Genomic DNA, 16,030 nt, shown 5'->3' with positions numbered 1-16,030 from the left:
GAGAGTCCAACAGGGCCTTGCTTTATGTTTCTGCTTCAGACCAGCACAACTGAGGTGCTGGCATCTGGCTTCATGCTCATGCCAAAGCAAGGCTTCTTCTTTAACCCTCTTTCTTTAAAAATAAAAATGCAAATGAACAGAAGGAGTGGCCAAAATGTTGTGTCTGGGAACGCACACCTCTAGGTCATTTTCCTTCGCTTTGACTGACGGTCCAAGGACAGGGCTGGAGGCAGCGGGATGGACAGAGTACCCAGTCTGTGCTCCTCCTCCCCACCCGCTGCCAGAGAAACCTTTCTTTTGGAGATCTTCAGCCTCATGGCTTTCGCTATCTCCATCATCCTAAGGAACAAACACATAAAACAAGGGAGAGTCTCCTCAATGCGATGCTCAGGGAAGCTTGGCAGGCAGGAGGGGGTGGCACACTTGTGCTCCAAGCCTCAAAGACAGAATCCCAAAGGTGGACACAGGAGCAAAGCTCCCAGCAGAGACTGACAAGATCGCTGAGAGCCATCAGATTCCCGTGTCAATGTGTGGCGGTTAGAAAATGCCTATACAAGTGATAGAAGACCAGGTTATCTGGCTCCTGTTGATAACTGTTTACTTCCTATAACAAGGATCAAACACTTACCAGAATTTTACAGACTCCAAGAATCTATTTCTCTTTAATGTTCAACCTCACTATCCGTGAGAAGGCCATGTATGCACAGCCCTCAGAATAATCCTGCTCCAGACTGCTGGAAGAGTCCAATGAAGGTGTTTTCCTAGGCGCTCTTGGACCACCACCAGGGTCCTTGGGTGTCAGATACTCCTTAATCACTGACAAAGGCCAACACACCCTGCGATTCAGCACCCTGGACATTATGCTCCCTACTCAGTCTGAATCCCTTCTACCAAGGCTAGAAAGGGCCTGAAAGGTCGCCACTTCTGCCAACCTTCCCAGTCCACTCAGAGAAGCGTGAATGTGATAGCCCTGCCAAACTCCTGCTCTGCCTTGCCTTAGACACTCCCCCTGGCAGCTCCTTCCATCTGACTCTGAGAGTGCTTTCTGCTAAGCTGAAACTGGGGTTCTCTTATACAACCTCCACCCCCAGGTGACCCCATCAGAGTCATACAGAATCCCTCTTTCCAGTGAGAGCAACTCGGAGACTGGAGGCTGCTCAATTACATGGGAATGGAAGGCTCGCTTCTGAAGCCCGACTATTCCCCTTCTTGTCTGAGTGACCCTGGGAAAGTCACTGCTTTCTCTGAACCAAAGATTCTTTCACTGATTCTTAAGAGAAATCACTGGGAGATTATGACAGATTTGACACTGTGCCTAGCATAGTTAAGACACACAGTGATGTCTGGTTGCCTGTCCATTCAGTCATTCATTCATTCATCTAAAGATTGTCCCCAGGTCCCTCAATAGTGTCTCACACTTTCCAGCAGTACCAGAACTACATCAAGGCTCCCTAAGAGAGCTTTTTCTTCTGTCATGCTCACCTTTTCTCACTGAGCTTCAAGTCCCTCTGTAACATTGTCAGGTCAATCTGGAAGCCATTTATGTGCAAGGCCAGTATGATCACATAGGCGGTGATCTTTGCCTTCATAGAGTCTGAAATTAAGTTCCGCAAACTGCAAATCAGTGGTAGAAAAAAAGAGACAAAATTAAACTCCAAGATGATTTCACCAAAAGGAAAGGAAAAACATCCAAGCCTATTCCCATATGCATTCAACTGTCTTCTCATCTCGGGGAGAGGAAAAGGAATCTGAGCAACATCCCTCGTCCTGTCACACTGCCCGAGCCTTCACACACGGTGGAGCCGATCCCAGCGTCCCTCCAGGGAGGATAAAAAAGGCTGCATCTCCACCCTCCCCAGGCACAGTAGGAGCCTGCACTGGTGCAGACCATCCCCATCCTCCCAGCCTGCTCAGCAGGGCTGCTGGGAAAACAGTCATTCCACACTTGGCTGCCCATGATTCTTCAAGCAGTCAGAGCAGGACACAACAAGCAAACAGCAGGAAGGAAGCCCAGGTGTGCTGCTTACGGGGCTTCCCCAAAGTCATCCCCCTGGCCTGCCCCTGCCTGCATCACCACCTCTCCATACAACACTGGTTCTGGGGACACTGGGAAGGCGTCCCTGGAAAAAGTGTTTGGTGTAGTCTTTGTTGCAGGACTTCCCAGAGCCTTAATGTGAACTTCTCCCAGAGGGACAGTCTGCACTACAGTGCTGCCTAAACCCACTTACCTGAGACCCTGTGGAGCAGCAGTGCCCACTTCAGCACAGTGACTCTGAGAACATGGACTGCAATCCAAGCCCCCCTCCCGCCCGATCCTGCTCTCTCCTTTATAGGCAAAAGCCAAGAAGTCAAGCCCCCTGACCTGCCGTTGTTGTAGGTCAGGCAGGTGAACTGCTTTAGTAGTTTGGTGTTGATGATGTGGGGGACTCCGGGTCCCAGGGCACCTACAAGACAAAATGGAGTTTGATCATTTTCTTTCAAAACTCTCAGGCCACGCGTCACCTATGAGCTGGGAGACAAGGATAACAGTTGGCCCTTGGACTAAACAGAGGCATGTAGGAAGACAAAAAGAGGCCCATGAAACGGAACAGCCACCTTCAAATGAACACAGGCTCAGGTGTGTTTCGCCTGCAGACCATACGTGCACAAAAGATGTTCATGACAGGGCATTGACGAGAAAGAAAACCAGACTCCAATGAGGCCTAAAGACACATGATTCAAAGATGTTAGAAAGAGAAACAGATTGTGGAGAAAGCTCAGGGAGAGGGAAAGGAAGGGAGATTGGAATGTGAAAATAAGCATTAAGCAGACACTGAAAAACATGAGTACAGGCACAGCTCAGAGTTACTGCACGCTTGGTTTGAGACCACCACAATAAAGCAAGTCACACGAACTGCGTGGTTTCCCAATGCGTGTAAGTTAGGTTTACAGTACACTGTAGTCTCCTAAGTGTGCAGTCGTATCAAGTTTTTTTTTAAAGTGTCCAATAATTAATTAAAAATTAAAAACCAATGTCCATACCTCAATTAAAGGATACCTTACTGCTAAAAACTTGCTGGCCGTCATCTGAACCTTCAGTGTGTCGTAGCAGTGACATCAAAGATCACTGATCATAGACTATCACAATTTAACAATGTAAAAGTTGAAAATATTCACAAACAGTGAAAAAATTCACAAACATAGACACAAAGTAAGCAGACTCTGTTGGAAAAATGGAAAAATGGTGCTGACTTGGTCAACCCAGGGTTGCTGCAAACCTTCAATCTGTAAAAACCATGGTATCTGTGAAGCATGGCAGAACGGGGTGTTCCTGTATAGACCCCAGGTGCCCAGTCACAGTAACACAACTGTACACACCTTGGGCCTCAAATCACAGGTGTCTGTCTCTGGATTTCCAACTCTGGGTGGCTGTGAGTGTGTGGCAGACACCCATGCCCTGGTGACAGGTGACATGGGCTACCAGCAGAAACTGACTTCCCTCCGAGCCAGAAAGAGCTGACACAACAGCGTGCCAAGGCCTTCACAAGCAAGGCCAACTTTTCTCCCCATAGAGCTATTTCTAACCATCCCCTAGAATATTCACTTGATTGGACTGGATGTTACACTTTACCTAACATAGAACAGAAGTAGTGAATGTTAGCTCTGAGCAATCATATAATCCAACTCGACCCTATTTTCAGACGAAAGAGCTTGGAGAGTTCTCTTAGCACATCAGCAGTACCCCACTGTTACACAGTTATAAATGAAGACCTGGAAAGACATGTCCATTTCTTCTCTCACTAGAGCTAGTCTAATAATTATAGACAGATAACAGACTGGAAATAACTAGAATAAAATGCCTATCATGATATATAAACCCCAATGTTCATTGTATCCCTGCTTACAATAGCCAAGACACAGAAGCAACCTAAATGTCCATCAACAGATGAATGGATAAAGATGTAGTATATGTATTTCTATGGAATATTACTCAGCCATAAAAAAGTATGAAATGATGCCCTTTGCAGCAACATGGGTGGACCTAGAGATTATCGTAATAAGTAAAGCCAGACAGAGAGAGACAAATGTAATATCACTTTTATGTGGAATCTAAAGAAAATGATACCAATCAGACTCATAGACATAGAAAATAAATGTATGGTTACCAAAGGGGAAAAGCAAGGGAGGGAGGGATAAATTAGGAGTTTGGGACTAACAGATAAACACTACTATATATAAAATAACAAGGACCTACAGTATAGCACAAGGAACTATATACAGTATCCTGTAATAATCTATAATGGAAGAAAATCTGAAAAAGAATATATATATAAATACATATGTAACTGAATCACTTTGTTGTATACTTGAAACACATTGTAAATCGACTGTATTTCAATTAAAAAAAAAGTCTATCATGGACTTACTTTTCCGCTTAATCACTTTCTGTGCTCGAAATCTGATGAGGGCGTCCAGGTACCATATGCACCGTGCCTGGCGGTCTCGGCTCTCCTCATTTGATGGCAAAGACTTCAAGGCTTCTATGACAAAGGAGCAGTGACTACAACAAGGGAGAGAAAAGGGGAAATGTGTAAGACCAGCCAGTAGGCACCCCCCACACCTGCTATACAGTCAACAGCTGAGGAAGCGCCATCCCACCCGCACCTTATAATAGGAGGAGCATGAATTTAGTGCAGGGGGAGTAAAGGTCTAGACAGTAAATATGCATTTCGTGAGCAAATGGTCACTGCCACTGCAATGCAAAGGCAGCCAGTGATTAACACATGAATGAATGACTGAAGCTATGTTCCAATAAAACTTTATTCACAGGCAGTGTCCAAGACTCAGCATTCTGGCCACAGCTGCCCAATCCTGATGTGGTGGTCTGGAGCATGGGCTCTCAACTACCTGGGTCTGAATCCCCTCTCTGCCATGCAGTGGCTCGGGCAAGTTTCTGAACATCTCTGTTTTGGTTTCTTTACCTCTAAATTAAGTACCCTCACCCTATGGATTTTTGCGGAGTAAACGAGACAATGCAATTAAAGTGGTGCTTGGCACAGGGAAGAGTCCCATCAGTGCTGGCTGTTATTTTTACATACTGTTGTTCTACCACTATCACGATCATGGAATCGCAGCCATAAGAGGCTCTTCAATGTCATCTCATGGCAGCCTCCTTGTACAGATGGGAAAATTAAGGCTCAGAGAGGGGAAGACCACTCAGTCCATCAGGCAGGTGGCGGGGGGACTCAGTTCTCTAGACCCCCAGCCCAGGGCTCATTCCAGTACCTGGCCTTGAGCCACAATCACATTAAGACAATGAAGAACCATCAATGAAGCTTTTTTTGGAAATGGATCTTTAGAGACAGGGGGGAAAAATGTATTTTCTACGACTTTGGATTTCACTGACCAGTAAAATTTCCAAACAAATATCTAGGGAACCAACCTAGGGTTGACAACATTTTTTCAGGATAAAATTATTAAAAGAAAAACTCAAAAGCAAAAATATCCCCCACTACCATCATAAAAGAAAAGCTGTTTTAAAAGGCAAAAAAATGGGGAGGGGAATCGAGGCAATCATCTCTGAATTAATTAAAACATACTATATTTAAAGAACATAATTCAGGGCTTCCCTGATTGTCCATTGGTTAAGAATCCATCTTGTGGGACTTCCCTGGTGGTCCAGTGGCTAAGACTCCCTAACGCAGGGAGCTCAGGTTCAATCCCTGGTCAGGGAATGAGATCCCATATGCTACAATGAAGACCCGGTGCAACAAAAAAATAAATAATTAAAAAAAAAAAGAAAGAGCAAGAAGAAATAAAAAAAAAAAAAGAAGAATCCATCTTGCTATACAAAGGACACTGGTTTGATCCTTGGTCTGGGAAGATCCCACATGCCCTGGGGCAACTAAGGCCGTGCATCCCAACTACCATGCAGCAACTTCTGAAGCCTGGGCGCCCTAGAGCCCTGCTCTGCAACAAGAAAGTCACCGCAATAAGAAACCTGAGCACCGCAACTAGATTAGCCCCTGCTCACCACACCTAGAGAAAGTCTGCGCAGCAATAAAGACCCAGCACAGCCAAAAATAATAAACATTAAAAAACCAATAAATGAATAATATATATAATTTAACTTCAGAAAAGCTCACTCAACACATCACCACAGATAAACTTTCACTTCAGCAGGCACCTACTCCCAGGCCAGCCCTTGGACCTGGTGTAACACTGTAGGGGGAATCCAGGTCAGCTCCAGTTCTCAGCCCCAGCCTACAAGGCCTCACCACCCTCTGCCCAGCCACACGATCCCTGCACTCAGAGGCCAATGCTGTCCCTTGAATGCCACCCACAGCCTCGGGGCAATAGGCCTAGGAGCCCAAACACTGCAGCAAACACTAGCTCATTCATGTCCAAATGCTGAAGAGACAGATGTCCTCACTGACTGACACCCGAGGTCTCCCTCATGTCTGACTACAGTAAGTGTGTGTCCCAACACCACAACCCAGACTCTCCATCCGCCCAAGTGCGATACCTGTTCTCTTCAATCATCTTCAGTATTTCTTCTGAGGTGACATTCCTGAATGCTTCAGATGGGCTCTGAAGAGCATCATACTCCACAGGGGAAAGAACTAGTTACAGGTCAAGAAAAACCCAAGCAAAGTGGAAACATCAACTAGCTAGATCATGTTGTAACAGCCTCATCTTAGAAATGGGAAAACTGAGGCTGAGAGGGGGTGATAACACAGTATGTTTGGGCAGAGCTTTGGGGACTCAGTTCTCCTGACTCCCAGCCTAAGCTCATGGTCTGCCTGGACTTTTCTGTCTTCTCTTATCACAAAGCTGCTGCAGGCATCTTCCATCTGAGAAGAATCACAAGTATGGGAACTCTACATTCTAACCTTTCCTTTTATAAAATCGGCCTAGCCTAGACTCTGGGCACTGGCTAACTTAAAAGTCATATTTTGATTCTTTGTGGAGAGTGAGCCCCACCCACCGAGCCGAGCTGTGGGCATTTTGCTGAGGGATGGGTTTGTCCTCAGCTACTGGGGAAGCCTCGCTGACTTCCCGGCAACAGTGCTGGGGCAACAGCAAGCGTCTGGGGCGAGCTTTTGTGAGCATCACGGGACCACCAACATCCTCAGAGAGCCTGGCCATGGCACTGCCGTGCGCACATCCCTACTTGGGGAATGAGGTGGCGTTTCTACTGCAAGAAGGATACGGTCTTCAAACTTATACACATCTTCAGGCTTGGCTGCATCGGCGTGGCAGGGAGGGAGACAGACAGAGTCATCCTGCAAGTCATCGTGGATGGCGTCACTGACCAGGGCTTTTCAGTAAAGGAAGAGTCAGCATCAGAGTCACCCTGCTTAGCTCTGGTTCCCCAATGCGCTCTGCAACCTGTGCACTTGAGATTATCATCGGCCCAGAACCCCCTCATCTGAACTTCTCCACGTATTGTGAGTGAAACAGAAAGATCAAATTATAAAATTGTAACTATCATACAGGAATAACCACATCTGAATTAAGTATGCACACAGACAAGAAGAGAGAGGAAAACTGTAGCAGCTGGTCTTGTAGAACGATACGAAAATGGGGGAATTTTTTTTTCTTTTTAAATGTCTTCAGCTATTAAGTTTACTGTTCATAGCTGAGAATAAACTGAATAAAAAAATTGAAAAATTTACTTAAGACATTAAACTGTATCTTTGACCATATGGAGACATATTTCTATGTTTCTAAATGGGAAAACATTATAAAGATGCTGATTTTCCCCATATTAATCCCAAACGGATTTTGAGAGAATTTAACAAAATAATTCTTAAGATCATCTGGAAGAAAAAGTATGCTACAACAGCGTACATTTGTGAACAATAAGGATGAAGTTGCCCCATCAGACAATAAACTGGATGGTGAAGCTACAATAATTAGAAGGGCCAGATGCTGCTACACGAATAGCCAGTCAGAATGCTGAGGCAGAACCCAATTAAGAATGTGGTAAAATGATAAAGATGACTTTTTAAATCATTTTCTACACAAGGAAAAGATGAAGTTGGGGACAACTCGCTAATCATTTGGAAAAGATAAAATGAGGTTTGTACCATAGACCAAAAAAAAAGGTCATTAAGATGTAAAAGTAAAAAGTAAAACTGTGAAAGGAGTGAAAGAAAATATTTATGTAATCATAGGGTATGGAAAGGTTTTCTAAAATTTCCTAAAATTTCATTTTAATAGGAAAACTACTTGACTTGAGCTCACTGAGGCGGGCCATGTCAGCTGTTTCTTATAATTCCCAGAGTCTATTCTGAAGAAGGCCTTCAGGGAGAAGCGGGAAGGAATACAGCCCTAACTCCCATCATGTCCATCTGTGAGGCAGGTAAAGGATCTCAAGAGAAGGGACAGCTGTCTCTAGGAGCAGCCTCTAACCCCAAGTTTCAGCTGCTTACCAGTCACACCCTTTGTATCAATTATATTCTCTGCAGCTTTAGCCACTGCACGATTCAAAGATTCACTGCCAACTTTGTTCATTCTCCTGGAGTTCAGAGCTCGCTTCTGTTTGGTGGTACCGAAGGCTTCAATGCAAGAATCCATCTGTGCCAAAGACAAATTTGGTCACTGGAGACAGGCTGGGCACTGCTACTCCCAGCCGTGTGACTACGGGGAAACTCAGCTTCTCTGAGCCATCAATATCACACCTGTAAACTGGGCTGCTGCTACTGCTGCTAAGTCACTTCACTTCACACAGAGTGTCCGACTCTGTGATCCCATAGACGGCAGCCCACCAGGCTCCCCCGTCCTTGGGATTCTCCAGGCAAGAACACTGGAGTGGGTTGCCATTTCCTTCTCCAATGCATGAAAGTGAAAAGTGAAAGTGAAGCCGCTCAGTCGTGTCTGACCCTCAGCGACCCCATGGACTGCAGCCTTCCAGGCTCCTCCATCCATAGGATTTTCCAGGCAAGAGTACTGGAGTGGGATGCCATTGCCTTCTCCATAACTGGGCTGACTCATACCTAACTACTTCATAGGCTTGTTGTAAGAACCAAAAGATACTAAGAGATCTGAAGTGCTTGTTTTATAAACTATAATGAGCTATTTATAAATCAACAGTGTTTCCATCTGTAAAATGAAAAGACTTGACTAGAATTAGTGTCAGTAAATCTGGGGCACACAGCTCACCGTTTTCCAATCCTATACCCACAACAGACACTGCTAACAGATCACTCATTCCCCCTTTGAGCCTGCAGACAGCCTCACACCCTTCTCCATACAGTGCTCCAGGCAGTCCTGAAGAGCCAATCAATCTGCCATCCTAGGATGAGATGAGCCTGTACAAAGCTACTACATTGACAATCCTAAAGTTTACTTTGTCTTGATGTGAAGTTTCCAGGCTATAGTCAGTATTTTCTGAACTTGGATTAAATCCTGAAAACAAGTGCTATGCTACACCTGCAGCAACAGCCCAGCAGAGAACCAGTTCCAGATGCTGGCTCAGACCTGTGCACAGCTGCCCCAGATACGGCATGTGCTCTCTGTGAGGCCACAGAGGCCTCTGCAGGTAGGAACTGTCCAGAGAGCCACAGACTGAATGAACTGGGAGCACCCAGGGAGAACTGTGCATTTTTATATTACTGATGGAGAAATTCAAGGCCTTGAAGGAACTCACTTTAGGCCTCACTTCTTAGCTCTGTCACACTTACCTTTTCTCTGAAAGATTTGGCTTGACTCTCCGGTGTTGATTCACTCTCAACTGATTCATCTACAAAACATAAAACAAAGAAAAAAGCAAACTGTTAAGTTTGCCTGCAAACAGCTGCTAAGTCACTTCAGTTGTGTCCGACTCTGTGCGACCCCACAGACGGCAGCCCACCAGGCTCCCCCGTCCCTGGGATTCTCCAGGCAAGAACACTAGAGTAGGTTGCCATTTCCTTCTCCAATGCATGAAAAGTGAAAGTGAAGATGCTCAGTCGTGTCCGACTCTTAGCGACCCCACAGACTGCAGCCTACCAGGCTCCTCCATCCATGGGATTTTCCAGGCAAGAGTACTGGAGTGGGGTGCCACTGCCTTCTCCATTGCCTACAGACAGTAAGAGTGTTTAATATTTGGTTAACAGTTAATCTAAGAAAACCAGATTTCTCTACTCCAGGACTTCCCAGAGCTTAACATGCATGTGTACTATGAACACTCAATATGAAGCTTCAGTATACAGGTAGAGGATATGGAGAATACTATGGAATCAAGTGAAGGGATCCAAGGAAACATGAGGCCTCCAGATGAAGTGACTTGCCCTAGGCAATGCAGAGATGGGATTAGAAACTAAGTCCTGTGCTCTTTCCTGTATATAGTTTTGCCCTTCTCTAAAAGAGATGAGGAGGAGGGATCAGGAAGGCTGAGGAGAAGGAAGAGGACATGGGGGCTCACCTCCCGTTGACAAATACATCAAAAATACATCTATATGTGGAACAGTTATCATGGAAAACTAACTGAAAATTGGCAGAAGAAAGATTTCCAGGGGTAGTAGGGTTGGGACCCCCACCACTGCCCCTCAAAGGGATGTGAAAGGAAAGGAAGGTTTGCATGGGCTCTCCACACCACAGCCTGGCACATAATCTGAGCCAGCCAGCCCCTGGATGTGGGGAAGGTACAAATTAGGAGTACAGCATTAATAGATATAAACTACTATACATAAAATAGATAGGCAACATGTATTTACTGTATAACACAGGGAATTGTACCCAATAGCTTGTAATAATCTATACTGGAATATCATCTGCCAAAAAAAAATATATATATATATCATATACCATACACCTGAAACTAACAAAATACTAGAAATCAACTATGCTTCAATAAAAAAAATTTTTTTTTTTTTTTAAATTTTAAGACCTAAAAGTAGGCATAAACATGAGGTATGTATTATTTTACATGAAGCTCTCTGATCTCCCACAGAGTATTCATATAAGGGGCAATAATCTAGTGGACAGGAGCCTAAGCTTTGAAGTGACCTTGCCTGCATTTAAATCCCAGGTGTCTTACTTGTAACAGCAGTATGTTCCTGCTAAAGTCATTTAACTTCTGTTCCAGGTTCATCATTGATTAAAAAGTGAAGTAAGCGATATAATGCATTGAAAGTGCTTAGAACAGTGCCCAGAGCATAGTAAGGACCCAATAAATGTGTATGTATTTTTTATATATGCTGGTTAGAATTAACCAATATTTACAAATGTGTTTATATAACAAATTAATGAACAATTTTCTTTGTTCATTGGAAGTTAGAAGAGCATTTGGAGAATAATTTATATGTTGTTTTATTTGTTTGCAAAGCAGGAAATTCTTCACCTACAGACTATGGACCCCTAGGAAATTCACAGATGACCTTTGGGATGCAAGAGCCCTTTAAAATTATATGCAAAATCTCATATTTCTTGTATATTATGTATGTTTCTCAGAAGTACTTCTAGTTCTTTACAAGAAAGACTAAGATCACTGCTTTGCCAGAATGAAGTTATTAGAACTAATGCCTCTGAAGCGGATTCACAATGATCCTAATAATCCTTATCTAATTCCCTCCCCAACCATGGTTCTCAGTATTTACGATTTAGAAACAGGAGCCCCTTGAGTTTGACCATCTTATCTATCATTTTCAAAGATCCTACTCTAACCCAATACATTCTAAAATGCCAGAGGAGAGAGGTATTGCCACTTCTCCCAGTGGGTTAGAGAAAAAATAGATCTCTTCCCAAATTACAAAGTGTAAAGACTTTGCATCAACCTTTGTCCAACTTATAAGCAACTTCTACAACCTACCAGAGATTCTAAAACCTCTACCCCGACTAGAACCATTAAGAATTAAGAAAGGCCCTCAATGAAAAAGAGTATTGGACATGGCCTCCATTACTCTGCTCTGATCATTGCTCAACTTGCTTAAACTAAGATTAGATTTTGATCTTCAGTCTGTAAACATTGTAGGGATAGAATCTGTGCCTGTTTTGCTATATTCACAGCCCCTAACTTGTGCCTGGGGCATAGTAGGTCATCAATTAATATTTGTTGAGTAAAAGCACTTTTAAAACTTTGTCAATTGAAAAAAAAAAAACTTTTAAAAAAACAGCTACAAAATGTAGTTTACAAGTCAAACTGATGCATCCAGCAAACCTAAAACACTCAGCCTTTCCTTGAGCCTTCACAACCAGAACCTACCTGAAAACAGTGGCTGCATGTTGAACAGTTCAGCATCATATACTTCCATCTGGCCAGAGGTCTTGTTCAAAATTCCCACAAAGTGCCTGAATAAAGAAGGAATATTAGTGACAATGGATCATTCAAAAGGTATTGTTTATACAATCGCCTTGTTTCTGCTTAAAAGGTGTTACTCATAAGTAACAATAATCCCCCACAGCAGGTATTCTCTGCAAGCAGAGGGAAATGAGGGGAGAAAGGGGGAGGGCAGCAGGGAAGTCACCAGGTGATTCTTATAGCCAATCACATTTGGGGTCACTGATATAGTGGTAAAACCTTTTGGGATATAACAATCTAGAACTACACTAGAATTTACTCCATGTGTAAATTCTATGGAGGCAAAGACAAAACTTCGGTAATTATGAGAAGACCAGTTTAAACCAGGAAATCTTTGTAAAGAGATGATAAAAGTTTCAAGCAAACAAATTCATCGGAGCTCTATCAGCTGCTGGGGTAGAGGAGCGGGGAGATGACTCTAAAAGGGCCTTGGTTGTGGTTCATGGATGGATATCCTCACAGGGACACTGCATTGTGCAATGCCTGACAGTGAGACTGAGCAGGCTGAACAATCTTCATTGTACCAAGAGGTAAACCAGAGGCCAGTAAACAGTGGAGTTGCCCAAGTCAGTAATCTTTCCAGAACTAGACAGAAATTCTGGAGCCTTGGACACTACCAAACCCTTTTATTGTAGTTACTTCCAAGGCAGACTTCTGGCAAACTTTGGTGTGTTGATCACACATCCAAAAATAATGGAGACGGCTGCCTTTTAGGAACAAGATAGTTATAAACAATATTTCAAGTTAATGATGTGGTCAAAACTAATGAAGGTCAAAAGGCACAAACTTCCAGTTATAAAATAAATAAGTCTTGGAGGTATAATGTTCAGCACAGTGACTATAATACTGCATTATATATTTGAAAGATGTTAAGAGACTAAGCCTCTGAAGTTCTCATCCCGGGAAAAAATACTGTAACTGTATGGATCTTAACTAGACATTGTTGTGACCATTTTGCAGCATTACATACACTGATCATTTTATCATACACCTGAAACTAATGCTATATGTCAATTACATCTCAACTTTTAAAAAAAACTTAAAATTACAAATGAATGAGGTTTTTAGGAAATTAAATAAATGTTAAGTCACTTTTAAATCTCAAGAACGTCTACATGCTGATGTGAAGGTCCCTGGGTCTAGGAACACAGGAACCTGGTAAACCTCTCTAGATTTCTCCCTCTGCAGCTAAAATAAAGTCAGAAAAGAGCGGTGCCAGGGCCGCCGCCACCACCACCACCATCCCCACTTCCCACAATCACTTTCCCCATCTCTACCTGCACAGAGTATTGCATTTGAGGGCTCCAGTCCCAAAATTGTTTCCCACGTAGGAAAGTCTGTCTGTTTCAGCTGCCTAAAATGTAGAGGAGGGAAGGGCTCCATTACAACCAATGTTGAAAGACAGTAAACATCTTGACACCTTTTTCCAAGTTTGCAGAAGCTTTAGAATCCAAACTGCAGTGGATGAGACAAGAGAGCCTCTTTGAGAGGATCCAGCTCCACTATCTCTAAGTGAGTCTGGGGTATTCCTGGTGGAAAGGCAAGAGGACTTTTGAAAAGTTCCAGGTAGTGCTGGCTTCTAGCTAGTCTGAAAGTTCTTGGTGGAGCTGTGCCTCAGGACTCAGAGACAGGCCCTAGGCTTCCACAGCTTAGAAGCATGCAACAAAATGATTCTGCAGGCAACACTAAAGCCCAAGTCTTTCTTGAACCTCTCTGCTCACTCTATCATGACTGCTCCTTATCTGCTCTCAGGATCACTGTTATTGTTGTTTAGTCACTACGTTGTGTCTGACTCTTTTGCAACCCCATGGACTATAGCCCACTACGCTCATCTGTCCATGGGATTTTCTAGGCAAGAATACTGGATTGGGTTGCCATTTCCTTCTCCAGGAGATCTTCCTGACTCAGGGATCGAACCCACGTCTCCTGCATTGGCAGGTAGATTCTTTACCACTGAGCTAGTCATCAAGGAAGCCCCTCAGCGCCATGGAGGTGGTAAATTCATTCCTCAATCAGAGCCAAGCTTCCCTGCCCTCTTCACCTGCAATACTAACTTCAGCTGTTAAACCTTCCTCCATCCTTTAGGGTTCAGCTCCCTTACACCCTCCCCCAGGAAGACATTCTGGCAAGCAGAACCTTCACTGACTCAGCTCACTCTGCCCTGCTCTGTACTCTCTCTCCCTGGGACCCTGAGCTTTGTTTCCTTATGTATGAGTTCCTCACATTCAGTTCTCACCTCTCTAGAGCAGGGAATGCAGATGTCTGGGAATGTCTGACATTCTTCTGTTGGCCACAACTAGGAAGCGCTACTAGTGGGCAGAAGCCAGGGAAGCTACCAAATATCCAGTGATGCACAAGACAGCCCCCACAACAAAGAATAACATACCTGGGTCAGAATGTCAATAGTGTCGAGGCTGAGAAACACTGCTCTATAGTATGAGCTCCCTCAGGGTGGGTCCAGGTCTGACTTAGCTATTTCCCCAGCAGCTTACAGTCCGGGGCCACAATGGGGACTCAATAAATGCTTGCTGATTGAACAAATTAATAAAAAGCCATCACTTCACTACCAGTGTGAAACTGAATGGGGCCTGTCTCCACAACCCAGCCTGCTGGGGCACAATGTTCTTCAAAGGTTCACCTGCTATTCCCCCTCTTTTCTCCTCTCACTCCTTCCTACACCAACCCACACCCAAAGGGCCTCCTGAGGTCTGCAGAGTGGAGGTGACTGCCACTCTGCCAGGGCATCACTTGCCAGGATCCGCTGACTCCTCTTCCTCGGGTTTGTGGAGTCGTTGTTCTTGTACAAGGTAAAGCGCATGTTGCCTGGATTCTGTAGCCTCCCATTGGAGAACTGGACTGCAAGATTACAGCATAAGAATGAAATGAGAGCAGAAAAATCCAGAGCATGGTGGGGAGGAAATTAATCGTCAATGGGAGGGAGTGACCGACTCGGAGAATGGGGATGGCAAGGAAGCCCAGGTCCTAACCCAAAGCTGTCCTGGTCCAGGTGGGAAGAGGGGCTGGTGAGGGGTTGGAGCCGTGAGGGGATCCCTGGGGACGGGCCTCCACGGGAAGGAATAACTAGGGGAGTGGGGCTGACTAAGGAGACCTCGGCCAAACCTAGAAAGGCTGAGGGAATCCCTGGCCAATGGGGAGAAGGAAATGGAGCAGATGTGAGACCTGGTGCGTGAGGGGATGACGGGGTCCTAGATACATACAGCCCCAGCCCTGGGGAGGACGTTAACTGGGATGTCCTCATCCACCTGGAAGGTAGTAACAGAGAGACAAGATGACAGAAGATGACAGGAGAGCCCTGGCCGAGCCCCAAGGAGTAGTGGAGCCTATAAGGGGCCCTGGCCCAGCTGGGAATGCGGCTGGACGGACGTGGGAAGTGAACGGCTGTAGCGGTACAGGAACGGAAGGGGAGGAAGTTACAGGAAAACCTGCTCCAGCTTCGCAGTATTTACCCAGCAGAGCGCTTTGGCTGTCGTCGGGCTCCCCACAATACTGCCACCTCGCACTCGGAAACACCTCCGCTGCCATCTCGCCTCGCCAGCCGACAATCCCCGGAGTTAAAAACAGCTACAGCTTCACGCGGTAGAACTGCTGCGGGCCGGAAGAGGCGTGGTCTCTCCGGACACCGCCCCGCGCACGCAAAGACGCGTGGCTCCGCCCCACAGGACATCGCCCCCTAAGCGCCCTTTTCCTGAGCTCTTAGCCGCGCCTGTCCCGCCCACCCTCGCCCCACCCCGCCATGAGGCGTGG

At 45.1% G+C, this 16,030-nt stretch overlaps 1 protein-coding gene across 1 annotated transcript; it reads right to left on the bottom strand.

Annotated features, from left to right (window-relative positions):
• On the bottom strand, positions 1-15,921 carry POLR1E (RNA polymerase I subunit E). The gene is made up of 12 exons (XM_025281743.2): positions 15,733-15,921; positions 15,018-15,121; positions 13,543-13,619; positions 12,170-12,255; positions 9,669-9,727; positions 8,418-8,562; positions 7,193-7,300; positions 6,506-6,602; positions 4,407-4,540; positions 2,363-2,444; positions 1,483-1,614; positions 1-339 (listed from the first exon to the last, which is right to left on the bottom strand). The coding sequence occupies exons 1-12, from the start codon at positions 15,806-15,808 to the stop codon at positions 180-182; spliced, it is 1,260 nt and encodes a 419-aa protein (XP_025137528.1). The 5' UTR covers positions 15,809-15,921; the 3' UTR covers positions 1-179.
• Between the last annotated feature and the right edge of the window lie 109 nt (positions 15,922-16,030).

Source organism: Bubalus bubalis, chromosome 3 (genome assembly GCF_019923935.1).
Source record: "Bubalus bubalis isolate 160015118507 breed Murrah chromosome 3, NDDB_SH_1, whole genome shotgun sequence".
NCBI lineage: Eukaryota > Metazoa > Chordata > Mammalia > Artiodactyla > Bovidae > Bubalus > Bubalus bubalis.
Note: the sequence above shows the minus strand (reverse complement) of the source record. Positions and strands in the feature narration are given on the sequence as shown.